General features: G+C 44.7%; 1 protein-coding gene across 2 annotated transcripts in view; it reads left to right on the top strand.

The window, feature by feature from the left end:
- The first annotated feature begins 6,819 nt into the window (after positions 1-6,819).
- Positions 6,820-15,949, top strand: part of dtx1 (deltex 1, E3 ubiquitin ligase) — a 74,099-nt gene continuing 64,969 nt past the window's right edge. For both annotated transcript variants that reach the window (XM_080765058.1, XM_080765059.1), the window contains exons 1-2: positions 6,820-7,078; positions 7,741-8,338. In XM_080765058.1, the coding sequence (XP_080621184.1) occupies positions 8,080-8,338 (259 nt within the window). In that variant the 5' untranslated portion in view covers positions 6,820-7,078; positions 7,741-8,079. The remainder of the gene's footprint in view (positions 7,079-7,740; positions 8,339-15,949) is intronic.

Genomic DNA, 15,949 nt, shown 5'->3' on the forward strand with positions numbered 1-15,949 from the left:
GAAGGCTCATACATACTCAACACAACACAACACAACACAACACAACACAACACAAATCACAAATTGTGATGTACACACTTATTCCACCAAAGGGAACTCCTCAGACATTGTAGTTGTACCATGCAGATTCAAAATCTGCATGGGAAAGGACTCATTGTTATACTCTGCAGCAGTTACAGTATATGTGAAATGGGTTAACTGCTAACTTTAAGTTGATTATTAGATATTGATATTGTAAGTCCTCCATAGAGATCTGGCTGAATAGCACCTCATTTTCACCATTTAGTTGAGTGGTAGCAGGTTCCATATACAGTACAACACCCATGTATGTTTCTGCTAGTCCTCAACACATGGCATTCAGTTAACACGCACATTTACACTCAAATTACCACAACAGAAATGAGCTGCCAAGCTTTTTTGTTTTATCCTTTAGACAGAATATATACAGTGTACAGTATGTTAATATAAATGGAGAGGTCAGTCGGTCAATCAGTTGTAGCAGTTTCCAGTTGAAAATGAGTGTAGACTGGTGCCAGTTGTTCTGCAAAATATAGTAGCCTATTTGAGGGAGGACAATCCTTCTCTCCGAGTCTGAATAGATCTGCTTTCGCTTTCAATGGAAAATGAACTGTGGCATCCTAGTAGTAGAGTCACTGTTGAGTAATAGGAGCAATGTCTGCAGTTCCCAAATATTTCCACTAGATGTCCACCTTGGACTGCATATCTTTCAGGCATCACTGGAAATCACAAATCCAGTATTTGTCATCCTAGAAATGTTCAATGCTGAAATAGAAGCCATTTTCCTTGCATCCATAAAAACAAGTTATGATTGATTGATTGATGAATGTATTAACATATTGGAGAATTACAGTATATTTCTCGGCCGGGGCTAAGTTTGAATTAGTGTAAAACGTTTGTGGCCCTTCACTTTTTGGATTAATTGTGCAGAAAGGGGTAAGAAGCGTTCCTTGTTCAGTTTCTGAACCGCGGTGGGCGGGGCCCAGGGTGTGACCTCATCTCTGAGCTACAGAATGAGTGTAGTGCGGAACATACTGGGGCTAAAGTACAACATGACATTCTCCTGTGTTAGGCCTACTGGTAAAAACCGTGTCTCCACGTAGGTGCATGATTTCCCCCCCACACTGTCCATAATTAAACCCTAGGCCTGGGAGGCGTGCCCGTCTGTGCCCAAAACAATAAACCAATTAGCCAATGATCTACAGCATATTCTCCAAACTAATAAAGGCTAAATAATAACAGAAATAATAGTAAGAAAATACAAAACACAGTGGAATGGCTTCTACACTCCGGCCCCTAATTGTGCATAATATCTAAACACAATTACAAATATTTCTAAAGAAGTCATGAAACAAAATAAACATTGGTGTGTGTGTGTGTGTGGTATGTGTCATGCATTTAATCTTGAATGAATCTTCTGACACTGCAAAAGAAAGAAAGAATAGAGAAAGTACAGTTAAGTCTTCAGTCTGTTGCCTCCAGTAACAAACATAGTTTGTTAACAGGCCTTTCCAGTTAGCTTGTCTTCGTCTGAAGGCGTGCAGTGCGCACTAGGCCTTTGGCATCTGGTTTTGCCTCCAAAACTCTGCCCATGATCCATGAGCCTCTGGGAGCAGTAGCATCTGCAACGAGGACAATGTCTCCAGGAGTGAGGGATCTTCTTTCCTTTAACCATTTTTGGTTAAAGTAATCTGCCATTTTTTGCTCACCAAGCTTTCCTCTTTGACGTTTGCATATGACGCATTCTAAAATTATTTTCCTTATTGCAGAATTAGCATTGGTGATCCAATACTTTTTACGAAGATGGCAGAGCATGTGATTTCGTCCTCCATGTCCCAGCTGTTGATGAATGTGACTTTTCTGCTTCAGCATGGTCTTAAGGATGCAAACTGTGCCCTTTGATTGTAGTTTTGAAGTTGTTGATCCTTTTTGTCTTTCAAGATCCATTTCACTGCCACAGACTGCAGCATGGATTTCCTTTCTTGTCTGTCGCAGCAACTTGAGACACTGCTTAATTTTCAAAAATCAGGCTACAGCAGTCTTTAATTTTGACCAAGTTGAAAAATAGTTAATCAGACAGCTGCTAGGATTATCTGTCCTTGTAGCAATGCAATTGACTGTCAAGTCCCTTTTCACCTCTGGGTCTTCAGCAGCAACTCCATGCAGTCAGACTTAGGCCATTCTTCCTCTGGCCTAGAGAGAAAGCCAGGTCCATTGATCCACCTCTTGTTTGCCACGAAGTCAGTGGCCTTCAGCCCACGTGAAACATCATCGGCTGGATTATCCTTTGTGCCAATGTGCCTCCACTGGTCAACACTGGTAGCCTCTCTTATGACTGCTGTTCTGTTTACCACAAAGGTGTGGAACCTCTTAGTTTCGTTGCTGATGTACTAAAAAAACGGATTTTTCCAATTCCAGTTGCAACTCCTTTCGCAACATCCCATCAACTCTTACTGCTAGAACAGCTAGCAGCTGTGAGCTCCAGTCTAACAATTGTGGTTTGTTTCAAAGGTGCGACTCTGACTTTACCCAACATGCACCCCTTTGTTGTCATTCTCCATCCTCAAATAAGACACAGTACCATAGCCATCTTGACTGGCATCGGAAAAGTGATGCAACTGTGCCCCAGTGGGCTTGCCAAAGTCTTTGGGCTTGAAACAGCGGTCCACCTTTAACTCTGCCACCTGTTCAAGTCCGTTTAGCCATTCTGACCACTGCAAGCCGAGTGCCCTCTCCAATGGGAGACTGTCTGAATCCAAATCCAGTGCTTTGATTTCCTTTGCTCTGCTCTCTTGTGGGATTGATGATAAAACTGAGCGGCTGTTGCTTATCCATTTAGAGAGAATAAAGCCCCCTTTGTGGCACAGAGCAGTTAGATCCTTAACCATCTGTGTTGCCTCCTCCTCTGAAGGCATTGACTTAAGACAGTCATCGACATAAAAATTGTTTTTGACAGTATTGACTACTTCTGCAAAGAATAGAGCTTGATTGTCATCTGCAGTCCTCCTCGGGGCATAATTTGCACAGCTTGGGGATGACACTCCAAACTGATGTACCTTCATCCGATATTCCACTAAAGGGCGCGTGATGTCACCCTGAGGCCACCACAGAAAGCGCAGAAAGTCTTGTCCTTTTTTGTGACTTGGACCTGGTGAAACATGGCCTGTATGTCAGCCATCACTGCAATGGGTATGGGTTCCTGCCGAAATCTAATAAGGACTCCAATGAGAGAGTTTGTGAGATCTGGACCTTGTAGAAGTTGGCAGTTAACATTAAACCCGTATAGGAGAGGCTATTGCCCCTCAAAAACATACAGTGTGATAGAAAAACATAACAAGAGAGGGACACACAAGACCAAAGGCACAAATAGTGAGATTCACCTAGCCCTTCATCATTCAAGGAGTATTTAAATCTATTTAAGACAAGTACTGTACCTTCTGTACCTTCTACCAGAGGGAATTCATTTGTACTCATCATTCAGAACATCTCAGTGGCCTTGTGGTTAGTGTCCACCCTGGGACTGGGAGGTTGGGGTTTGATCCCCAACCGGATAGACATACCAAAGACTGATTAATGGGACCCAGTGCCTCCCTGCTTTGCACTCAGCATCAAGGGTTGGATAGGGGTAGGCTAAGTCCCTGTGACATACTAGCAATATGTCCATGGGGAGTGTCCATCAAGCTACCTCATGCTACTAGTACTACAGTAACAGGAGATATAGGCTCCTGCCCTATGGGGGTCTCATGGCTCGGCAAGGCTTACTTATGCATAAGTATTTTTTTTTGGGTAGCCTGCTCATGAATAGAGCAGGTAGCAATGTTGTATAAAAACAGGAGGAGGAGTATAAGGATGTTGAGACTGGAACTGCAGGCAGGAGGCCTAGAGGAAGCTAAAAGAGAAGATTTATGGATGTAGTGAAAGAGGGCATGAAGTTAGTTGGTGTGAGAGAAGAGGAGGCAGAGGATAGAGTGAGATGGGGAACAGTGGCAGCCATATTTATATAAATGGCACAAATCTCTGCAATCATCTTCATATTGCGCCACAGTGGAGTATTATAGTGCCAGTGCAGAGTGTGAAGCCGGTTGGATCAGTGGTTCTCCAGAACTGCTGTGTGGCAAAATTACATGATAAGTCAATGCAACGGTGGGCCTCAGCCACAACACACACACACACACACACACACACACACACACACACACACACACACACACACACACACACACACACACACACACACACACACACACACACACACACACACACACACACACACACACGTGAAAGAGAGAGCAGAGGGGGGCAAAACAACCACACACACAACACAGGAAAGGTGAAAAAGAGAGGACACACACAGACACACACACACACACACACACACACACACACACACACACACAGGGGGTGTGAAAGAGAGGGCAGAGGGAGGCAAAACAAACACACACACAACACGGGGAAAGGTGAAAAAGAGAGGACACACACGGACACACACACACACACACACACACACACACACACACACACACACACACAGGGGGTGTGAAAGAGAGGGCAGAGGGAGGCAAAACAAACACACACAACACGGGGAAAGGTGAAAAAGAGAGGCCACACACACACACACACACACACACACACACACACACACACACACACAGTCTGACCATGGTTACTGGGGCTGGGATCTGGGTGGTAGAGGTTGGGGGACAAGCTGCTGCCTTATGGAGTTTCAGTAAAGGGTTGGGGCATGGGGAGAGGAGTACTGATGATGACCCAAGGAAGATTGATTGATTGAAAATGTTATGTGGTGGGTATAGTGCGTTTATTTGGGTTGGGTTGTAAACTCTAAACCAGTGGTTCTCAAACATTTTCATGCAGGAACCCCAAATTGACATGCATTCTGCAGACGCCCATATGAAAATATTTTCTGCTATAGGGAAATGTTTTGAAGATTTATCAAAATGTTTCGAAAATAGCCGATCAACAAGCTAAAAATGGGCAGTAATGGGACGCGTTTGTGAGCTTGTAGATTGGTTATTTTCAAAGTAGATTCTGTTCTTACCTACGAACAAATCACAGCTAAGAAAACATTGAGGGATCCCAAAACCTTCTTAAAAACTTCCTAAATGGGTCTAAGAACAAATTTCCTCTTAATAACATCTTAAGAACGGTTGGCGCATGAGGCCCACTGTCTCCAGCATGGCTGTTCTGTTTTCAGGTGGTCATGGGTGGGTATTCAATGCGCTAGACCTCTGGGAGATGGATTGCTGAGGTGGAGCGCAACACCTACCATCAGCTCCTCATATGCCGATTTGGCGGTGCCCGGGATCAAACCCATGACCTTGCGGCAGAGCAAGGTTAGCCTTGGGTCGTTGGGGCCGTGGCCCAGGGGCCCTTTAGGGAATTTGGACAGGGTACAGGGTTTGAGGCAAGTTCACGCACGCACTATGGGGACCCCAAAGAAATACAAGCCCAGGGGCCCTCGTGGGTATCAATCTGTCCCTGCCTTGCGATCGAAAGGTGAGTGCTCTACTAACTGAGCATTATTCTATCATTATACTTTTTTGAATAATCAAATTATTCAAATTTTGAATAATTTTTGGAGCACTGCGTATATAAGAGAAAAAGGCTGATACAGCCGATATGCCCATATATAATATGGATATCTCTGTATCTGTCACTCCTTGTCACATTTATGCCCATATGGAGATCCCTGATATCATCATGCCCCCTTTTTTGCCCATACTGTATATGGAGGCTGGAGCTGACTGATTTGTTTGTGTCTGATGATGCCATGACGACACTTCAAGGTTAGACGAGACAACACACTCCATATTTGGGCATAGCTGCATTGGGAACTCGATCCTTATAAGGTTATGGCTGAGTCATCATGACATGATGGGTGACACTGTGTTCTGCCAGCCGGTGGACCTCCCTTAAGCCAATTTTAATAGGATATTCTTACGAATTGGCATAGTTTTTGAGGGGCACTATATGCCCAGCTTTGTGTGTTTGTGTGAGTGTGAACACAAACATTGGCTAATGATTCGCTAATCACCCCATAGCGATGATTTGATTGGCTGAGCAAAGGATATATATTAAAGATAAAAGTGAGGGCAGAAAAGTGAAGATGCCACAAGTGATTGGCCGGAATGCCATTTGTGAGGATTTGATTGGCTGAGCACGGATGTATGATGATTATGATGATATAAGAGCGCCCCTCACTAATATTTTGTTGTACAACAGTGTTACATAAAAATAGCAAAACTAAATGAGCTACAATATCGCAATGCCTTGCATTGTGAATGTGATGCATTGGGAGCATGTAAATCCGTATGTTTTTTATAAATGTTGTAATAGGCCTATAAACTGTTTAGTTTTATTAACTGTTATAATTACAATTAAGTCAATCTAGTCCGGAATGATAGCATATACTGCTCCTGCCCTACAATAATTGATGTGGCACTGGCACCTGATTCGCAGACAGATCATGGAAAAATGTCCTGAAAATGCATTGCCCTCGATCAACTGTAGGCCTATAGGCTATTGAGTTATTGTTTCCTGCAAACCGGTGCTTTATATTATTACCATATAGCCTAACTGATAGACTCCTTCTCCTTCACCTCGCTCCAGCGACGCAACATCCTTTACGATCCCCCCCCCCCCCCCCCCCCCCCCGCGATGCGCTCTGCGCGTCTAGCCAAGGGAGAGTGAGGTTTTCTATGTCAACCGACAACCATACAGGTGCGACTGGACCTTTGGCTTTGTGCGTAATTTTGGATCGGCTAAAGGAGGGCTATGCTGCCTATGCACGTTTAGTTTCGGATAGCCTAATAACTGAAACATCGTGATAGATAGACGGGACGCAGCAGTGGCAGCAGCCTACCACTCGCACGTCCTGGAGATTGTAATTGGGGCACGCATCTTCTCTGGAAACGTAGCGGAGTAACAAACCGAAGCGAGCGTGCATGCATGCAGTCTATGGAAAATACACAGTGGAAATGTATAACAACGGCGTTGTCGATTTCCTGCAATTGCGCTTTATCAAGGTTATCTACACTGAGAGGTAGGTCTTAAATTAAACAAATGGTTTTAAAGATTTGCGAGATGTTAAATGCCTGACTATATTATCGAGATTTGCGCCTCTTTTTTGCAAAATATTCGACTGAGATAGACAGAATACATTTAGGCTGCCTGGCGGATCAGCCTGTCATCACAACCGTAACCTACAGGTCCGTACGTCGACAAACATAAATAAATTGAACACAAACAATGTGCGTGATGAATTTGCATATATGGGGACAATATTTGCCGATAACGACTGTTTAATATAATCAGATGAAAAGCAGCAAAAATCCTTCGTATTAATTTGCATTGATTAAAGAAATCGGTTGATATTACTGGAATTGCAGTGGTGTCTCTATTAACATTTCAAAACAATTAATGAGCTGTTGAAACAGCACATAACCACCTCTTTTTACTATTACTTTATGTCTCACTACTTGTACAGTAAACAATTAATTTACCTTGAGGCACTTGAGCTTATGAGTTTCATATTTTTCACCCCCCCCCCCCCCCCTTCTGAAACAGAGGTAGGCCTACTATATAGTTGACTTACTTCTATTCAAATACAGTTCTCATGGGGGGGGGGGGGGGGGGGATCCAATTGTTCATTTTACCTGTCTTCCATTTTGCCTTTATTCATTTCAATATTATTTATTTCTTTAGAGAAATTGCTGTGGCTTGCTGAGGAGGTCTGAGGACTACCTATACCATTATTACAACCAGCCACAGGAGGAGAGGCTGATTTTCGGGCTGATCAACGAGCCAGACGCTGGAAAGTACCTGTGGAGAGAGGCGGCTCTTCAAGGAAGAGCTGCTTCCTTGAAGCACCACCAGATGATTGAAGACTGTCATCATAGTGATACAGGCTGTTCATGGTCAGCATGGTGTAAGAATGCTGTGGTGTGTCTGTTGTTGACCGACTGGGTCACTGTGCTCTTGTAGCGCCAGCAGCACAGATAGCCAACCAACACTTGGAACAGGGCTGCTTAGTATAAAGGGGAGATGGCTCGTCCAGGCTCTGGCGTTCTGGTATCGGTCAACGGGCTAGGATACCCGCCACAGAACCTGGCCAGGGTGGTGGTCTGGGAGTGGTTGAACGAACACGGGCGGTGGAGGCCCTACAGTGCCGCTGTTTGCCACCACATTGAGAACGTGCTGAAGGGAGACGTGAGGGGGACCGTGGTTCTGGGCCAGGTGGATGCCCAGCTTGCGCCTTACATCATCGACCTGCAGTCCATGCACCAGTTCCGACAGGACACAGGTAAGATGCAGGCAAAACCGTTATCCATTGTCCCCATGGTCTTGAATGGGGATGAAAATTATTCCAAGGACATTGGTTGGTTGATTGATTGATTGATTACTTTATTAGTCAGAAATATAAACTGCACGTGGTGCAGTAAGACATTAATGCTAAAAGGATAAAACAAAAAAGTCCTGGGGACTTGTTTCCATTGTGGTCCTATGTATTCAATTCATCGACATACATTATGTACAAATTAAAGAGAAAGAGGAAAAACGATGGCACCTCCTTTCAATGGTAATTTACATTTACCTCCCCTTGTAGTCTCCTGATTTATCAGGCCAGTTTTGAAAGAAACCAGTGATCCACATCCTTTATTGGATGGTGGCAGGGCATTCCACATTTCGGTGGCGTAGTAGAATGAGAATCTTCCCATTTTTATTCTAAATTTGTGCTGACATGGCCACTCAAAGATGCAACAGTTTGTAGAGTTTATTGTTAAAAAACACTGCAGCTCCAATTGTATATGTTGTCATGGGTCACAAATTACCAAGTGGTTCCCCTGCCTGTAGCATTCTATCTGTCTATCTACACATTCAATAAATATTATGGGGTGGTATAGGTTGCATTGCTTCGCACTGGGAATGTGAAGGAATATGCACGTCATATAATTTTACATGGGAGACTTTTCCCTTGCATTGCCAATTATACACATCATATCCCAGTACAACCAATTACAACTGAGTAACTCGCTTCATATTTCCGACACGAAAACTTATGTAACCAAGGAATAAGGGAGAGCAGGTCAAATCTTCCTCCGGGACTTATGCAGATGAAGCTACAGGTTGAGCTAAGACACATTGCTACAACAGCAGAGAACACTCAGAGGTCTCTGCTCTGCCCACAAATGCAACAAAGACACTGACTGTAGCATTGTCTCTTTGTGCTGCTGCTGCTGCTGCCGGAATGCAATGACCTTGCCAAAGGTCATGACAGCCAAGGCAGCTGTGCATTTATCACGTAAATGTGTGCTCTGGCATAGTCTTTTATTCCTCAGTGTTTGGTAGTTATTGGATATTATCATCAATCCTTTGGATTGTTAAACCATGAGGACAGATACTGTAACTCAATGGTTCACATTTAGGTGTATCCCAATGACATCACTGATTTCACTTTTATGTTCTGTGTCACATGATTCCTTTTAACAGTTTACCAGTCAACTGTCCCACATGTTACTAATCAAAATGAAGCAGGTCTGGTTTATATTTTTGAGGGGTGCTAGCCCCTCCTATATACAGCTTTAATGTTCATCTTTCAACGATGCTTGTTGGGGTCATACCTATGTTCCCTCAGCCCTATGTTCCCTCAGAAGGAGCATTGGTCCGAGGTGCGCTGGGGGTCGGGAGAGGGTGGGTGGTTAGGTTTAGGTGTCTGCCCCGGGGGAGGTTAGGGTTAGGGTGAGGGTTTGAGGTAGGTTGTCGATCGGACCGTCGGCATATTGACGCGGACCCAAGGGAACATAGGGCTGAGGGAACATAGGTACGGTCCCCTCAAATTCAATGTTTGTTTTGAGGACTAAAACTTTAGTCCTTTTTGAGGGGCTAGCACCCATCAGAAAAGAAAACACCCAATAGCATACTATGTTAGTACGTCTTGGTTCATTAAGACACCCTTTTGCAGTGTTTGAATGTTGTTACCTTATCTAGAGTGGTAACGCTCTCTATGAAGCACACTGCATTTATATTTTATATTTATATTTAGCTGATTGACTTGTGTAAGTGCAACTGTGCAAGTGTAATCTTGTAATTTGTATCCTTAAAAGGTAGGTACTAATAGGTAGGTGGTAGTGCAGGGAGTCACGACAACAACACCCACAATAATCATATACTGTACTGTATTATACTATATATAACACAAGTGCTTGGTATAGAAATAATAGAAAGACATGAACACCATTCCCACAAGAACCCTGTCCCCTTACAAGACATGGAAACCTAATCCTTTATGCTTTTACATTGTTACTGTCACTCCCACTCGCTGCTCACTATGGAACTGTTTTATTCCATGTGAATATAATTTGCGAGGCAGTGTCACAGCACGGCTGTCACTGTAGGCCAAAGCGTGCACGCCTACCCTGCGGGAATTAACTCATTGCTGTTGCACTACGATCCCCCCCCCCACCCCACCCCCACCTCGACGGAGTTGATCACAGAGATGCATGCATGTGTGCAACCCACTGGCTATGAGAAGAGCCAGTGAGCCGTTTGTCAGCCATTACCACGACGCTGGGGCCAGGCCTGACGTTTATCGCTCCTCATTGTGCTGTTCGCCGTGTTACCTTCCCCCCTCAGCTAGGATAAAACTGTCACAACGGGGCCTGACGAATGGTGGCCCAGACACCCCACTGTCTCTACTCGTGCTCCTCATCGTCCTCCTCATCTCCAAACGCAAGCAGGTCACAGCCATTCCCACACATTGATCCGAGCTCCCGGGAACACCCACTTTACAGGCGACGGGCAACGGCAGTGGATTGTGGACAGCTGTTTCACAGAGGATGTTTGCTATTTGTAGGACTGCAGGTCAAAACCACAGCCACTTGTCCTTCTGCGGGCGTATGGATTTGCCCCTTTTGGGAAACCCTCTTTTGCCTGTGAGCCAGCAATCCTGTTCTCTGAAGCTGTGTGGTGTTGGCAGGAGCTGGAAAGGGAATATGCTGTAAAATCCTCAGTGTTCATTCAACTCTGATAGTGTATATAAATGTACCAAATGGCCCTGAGGATTTTACTGAGTCCCTTCCTGTGTGTGTGTGTGTGTGTGTGTGTGTGTGTGTGTGTGTGTGTGTGTGTGTGTGTGTGTGTGTGTGCATGGTGGTGGTGGTAGTTTTGCTTATGTATTATGTGTATCTATGCTGGCATAGATACACAATACACAGAGATGCATTTCTGCATCTCTGCCTCCGTATAATGTTTAAGGGATGGAGTAGAGCACTACGCCAGTTGTGGTTGCTATGTGGTTGTTTAGGTCCTCTCCCTGCAGGCGTTGTAGGAATGTTCTGTTCTCCAGTGGCTTTGGGAGGAGCTCCTATGGGTGGGATGTGGGCCCCAACGGAGCAGAGACCATTCTCACTAATGAGACAGCAGCTCTAGTGCAGCTCCACCGTGCCCTCTAATTAGTGCATCATGACGACAGAACACACCGCAGCAGGGGCCCTCTCTGTGGAAAGCAGTCCATCTAGAAAACATCTGTATTCTGCGCCGCTCAAAACACAGCTAACCCATAAGCTCATCTCACGCAAGCACGCACACACACACACACACACACACACACACACACACACACACACACACACACACACACACACACAGTATATGTAAATCTAGCTACAGGCGAGGGAGGGAGAGGATTGGCGACTGGCCAGGGAGGATCGATCCATTCCCCTCCCCCAGGGGGGTGTTTGAACCTCTAAACACTGCTGTGGGCTGATCCCCTTTCACTCTGCCCACTGCCAGAGTAAAACACACGGGCTTATCAACCATCTCCATCATGCACCACTGATAGGTTTCACACTGCAGCCATGGCTCCTGCTGTCCTGTTTCTTCGCTGTTTGCCTCCTCTATGTCCTGATGATGGAGAGCTTCCATGTTTCAGAAAGGCTGGTAACTCCAGAGATGCACATATCCTACACATCCCTAGATAATTGATTCTCAACCTTTTTAATTTCAAACCCGAGTTGGATGACTGTACTGGCACACCCGAAATCATCATACAGTTAATATGAGCATGTTTGTTTGTGTGTTAGGTTGCGCACAGGTGGTGAAAAACAACCATGCTATTTCCGTGCTCATACCCAGGCACCCAGCTACCCAGCCAGGCACCCACCCAGCCACACACATAGCTCCGTAAGGGAGTGGTTGCACCACTCAAAAATAGTGTCCGCCCTGAGACTATAAGGTTGGGGTTCGATCCCCTGCCCAGTCATAAAATCAATCTGAAAAATGGGACCCAGCATCAAGGGTTGGATTGGGGTAGCTCTGGTCCATAGCTCTAAATGCAACGGCATTAGAGCTATGGACCAGAGCTAGATTGGGGTAAGTCCCTGCGACATACTAGCGGCTAGATTGGGGTAAGTCCCTGCGACATACTAGCGTCATGTCCAGGGGCGTATTTAAGCAATATTACACAAGACGGTGTGCTTTACCATGATTATTGGCACGACAGCGTTGCTGCAGGAACAAGGCTTAGCCGAGTTCCGAAAGCAGCACATCTTTTTCCAACAAAAATCTGGGCCCCAAAACAAATGAGGTCAACATCAAGGGATTGAACAGAACTCCCTTCACAGCATGACTGACCTAACCAAAATGAGACATGCGGGGAACATATAATAGTGGGTGATCAGACCACTACCAACACAAAAGGGAATACACATTGTTCAAAAATTCTAATAGTAAATTCAAACTAACAAACCCCTGCCCTCCCCAGAATCAAAGGGGACATGGTGCAGTACAATTAACCCATCAGCTCCTCATAAGCTGACCTGAAGAAGTTGATTCTCCTGTCCTTGCTCCTTGGCCATCCATATCATTCAGCACTCATCAGAAGAACTGATAACTCAAAGAAAAACAAATCAACTTGCAAATTAAGCAACTCTTGATAAAGCAACTTGACCCTAACAAAGGCTAACCAAATGAATACAGTATGCACTCCAATCAGTAACCTTTCCAACAAACACTATATGTCATTTATGTTTATATCATATAGAGCTAAACTAAACAAGCAAAGGGTTTAACAGGCATTAACAGACACACAAGATTTGGTCTACATATAAAATTGGATGGTATAATAATTTTAGTAAGTGTGTTGTTAAATATTTGTGAAAGATTTTAACACAAATAGGCTAAATGCTGCCAAATACAAATAATGTTTGTGGGTTCGACTCCTTGACATGACTAAGTTTCCTAGACTAGACTATAATCCTTTTCCTTCACTGCTTCATCTCTCTCTTCGCTAAGGGGTCCTTGGCCTAGTTCTATGGCCAGTCTAGTGGCTGTGGTGTTGTGAGAGAGAGCTATGTGCGACTGCAGAGATAAACCCTTAGTTCTATGGCCAGTCTAGTGGCTGTGGTGTTGTGAGAGAGAGAACTATGTGCGACTGCAGAGATAAACCCCTATCAGTAGCGTCTGGCTGCTGCGTTGCCATGGCCCAAGCAGGGCTTTGTTTCTGCTGTTTGTTTTTGCTGTACGAGGCGTGAGAACGGCCTCTCCTCTCTGACCTGCTTTTCCCCGACCCTAAAGGCCCTTTTCTGACTAATTACAGCATGAAAACCTGAAGGGAAAGCGACGACAGCTCTGTGTCTGTTTCATGTTTAGTTGGTTGGGATTTGGCTGTTGCCTGTAACTTGCTGAGTGTGTGTAATGTTGTGTGTGTGTGTGTGTGTGTGTGTGGGGGGTATGTGGGAGGAAGCTCTAGAAAGGGTTCCTGCCGTGTACGTGTTATAGGTCAGGTGCTGTACTCATTTGGCTCTCTACTGTGATAGACACAGTGCTATGCACCACAGTGACCACACTACAACTACTACTACTACTACTACTACTGCACGCACACGCACACGCACACGCACACACACACACACACACACACACACACACACACACACACACACACACACGGACAGAGTGCAAAACATACTCTCTCCCCATGCCTTCGGCCTGGTGGAGACAATAAGCCTGATTTAGTTATACTTTGTTGTGCGTCGGTGTATAAAATCTAAAAGCGACGTGAGCTTCAGAACCTTCCAAAGTCACCCTGAGATGCGATGATTTCCAGAAGGCCACATTGTCATCATAGCTGGCTGTAATACCACCGAGGGGGAAAAGGAAGTGGACAGCAGTGTAGAGAGAGGAGGGACATGGGCAGAGGGAGGTGAAGACAGGCATGCAGGAGGACGTGTGGGAGAGAGAATGTTTTCCTGATGGAAGGTGACTGACTGTGAAGGAGGAGGGGGGGAGACACACACAAACAGCCTCCCTCCCTCTCGCTTTTGCTGTTCCTCCCCTCTCTCTTAAACTCATTTTCTCTTTTGTATTTTGTGCTCCTTCCCATCTAGCGATAATGAACTAATGAAGTTGCCAGACAAATGCCTGTAGCTCTTTTCTGTGCTTTTCATATTATACATACACATTTATATAAAATATAATATATATTTCAAAATATAAAATCAGTGTTTTGTATATTATCCATCCTCAATGTAAGAACAGGGAAGTGGACAGAGGCTTTGGTCGACATGCTCTGCAGAGCAGACAGAGAGCATCTTCTATTCCAGTGAAGACACCTCTTTCAACATCTGAAGTGGATATCTTACTTACTCCTGCATCGAGAAGCAACTTTAAAGCCGCTCCCTGCACTCCTTATCCGAGTAGATTTGGGAGGGTCAGACAGATCAGAAACAATCTGCTGCAGCTCAGCCCATTAGGATACAGTTGGAATAGGATTGAGGCTAGAGTGCGCAAGAACACAAAATGTTTCGACCTACACCTCCAGGAATGTCATTCATTTGCTTAAAGCACCCAATGACCACTTATGACTTTGGACCACACAAAATAATTATAATACATTACAACTATGAGAATTGTAGAGAATTATATTATATGAATTATGTAGCATGATACGTGACCAAAACATCAGTCAGAAAAAATATAATGTGCAGACCCAGTCAAATGCTCCAGTATTTTATTTGAATACCAGACGAGTCGCCCCTTTACCAACTCGCCCCAGGCGTACTGCCGGTGGAACTGTGCGACCTGGTATTCCTATAAAGTAACCTAAGTAAATTATGCTTAAACAGTTAAACCTAACCTTATACCTAAACTTAACCCCAGTAAAACTATGCCTAACCCTAACCCTATACCTAAACTTAACCCCAGTAAAACTATGCCTAACCCTAAATGTATTTCTATCCTTATTCTCAGTAAAACAAAATAAAGAATACAAGAACTGGGGCACCGTGTGGTCGGTGTGAGTTCGGCAGAAAACATTGAGGGGCGAGATGGTTTAGGGGCGACCATACCTGATACCTTTTATTTGGGTATAGTCTCTTTTGAAATTTGTCTCGCTGTCTCTCTCTCTGTGGCCATGGCATGTGCATGGGTGCTAAATCTCTCTCTGTGACCATGGCACATGCATGGGTGCTGTCTCTCTCTCTGTGACCATGGCACATGCATGGGTGCTGTCTCTCTCTCTGTGACCATATTATGTTTGGCAAACACTGTGCTGGAGCATTTTCCATCAGTGTATTTGCTGGAATAGTAAGAATGACATCCATGACAGCCATGGATCAGTATGATGGCCAGGCCATCCCATCAGCTTGATTTATTGGACAAAGTCAGTTTGTCCATAAAAATGTCATCGTTGTTTGATTCAATGAAACGATCGCAAAATTTGATTGACGATGAGAATCTATACTGTATATATGCAGCTGTTCGACAGAAACTGCTGACGTTACATGACTTGAGGGTTCGCTGATTCCCTGCCAGGGGAGTTATATAGGGATCCCAGTGGATGACAATTACCACCCCCTAGTGGCCACGTATAATGACAAAGACACAGTACAGTACAGTATAGCAAAAATACATCATT

The sequence above is a fragment of the Protomyctophum bolini genome, assembly GCF_963924005.1.
Source record: "Protomyctophum bolini genome assembly, chromosome: 6".
Taxonomy (NCBI): Eukaryota; Metazoa; Chordata; class Actinopteri; order Myctophiformes; family Myctophidae; genus Protomyctophum; species Protomyctophum bolini.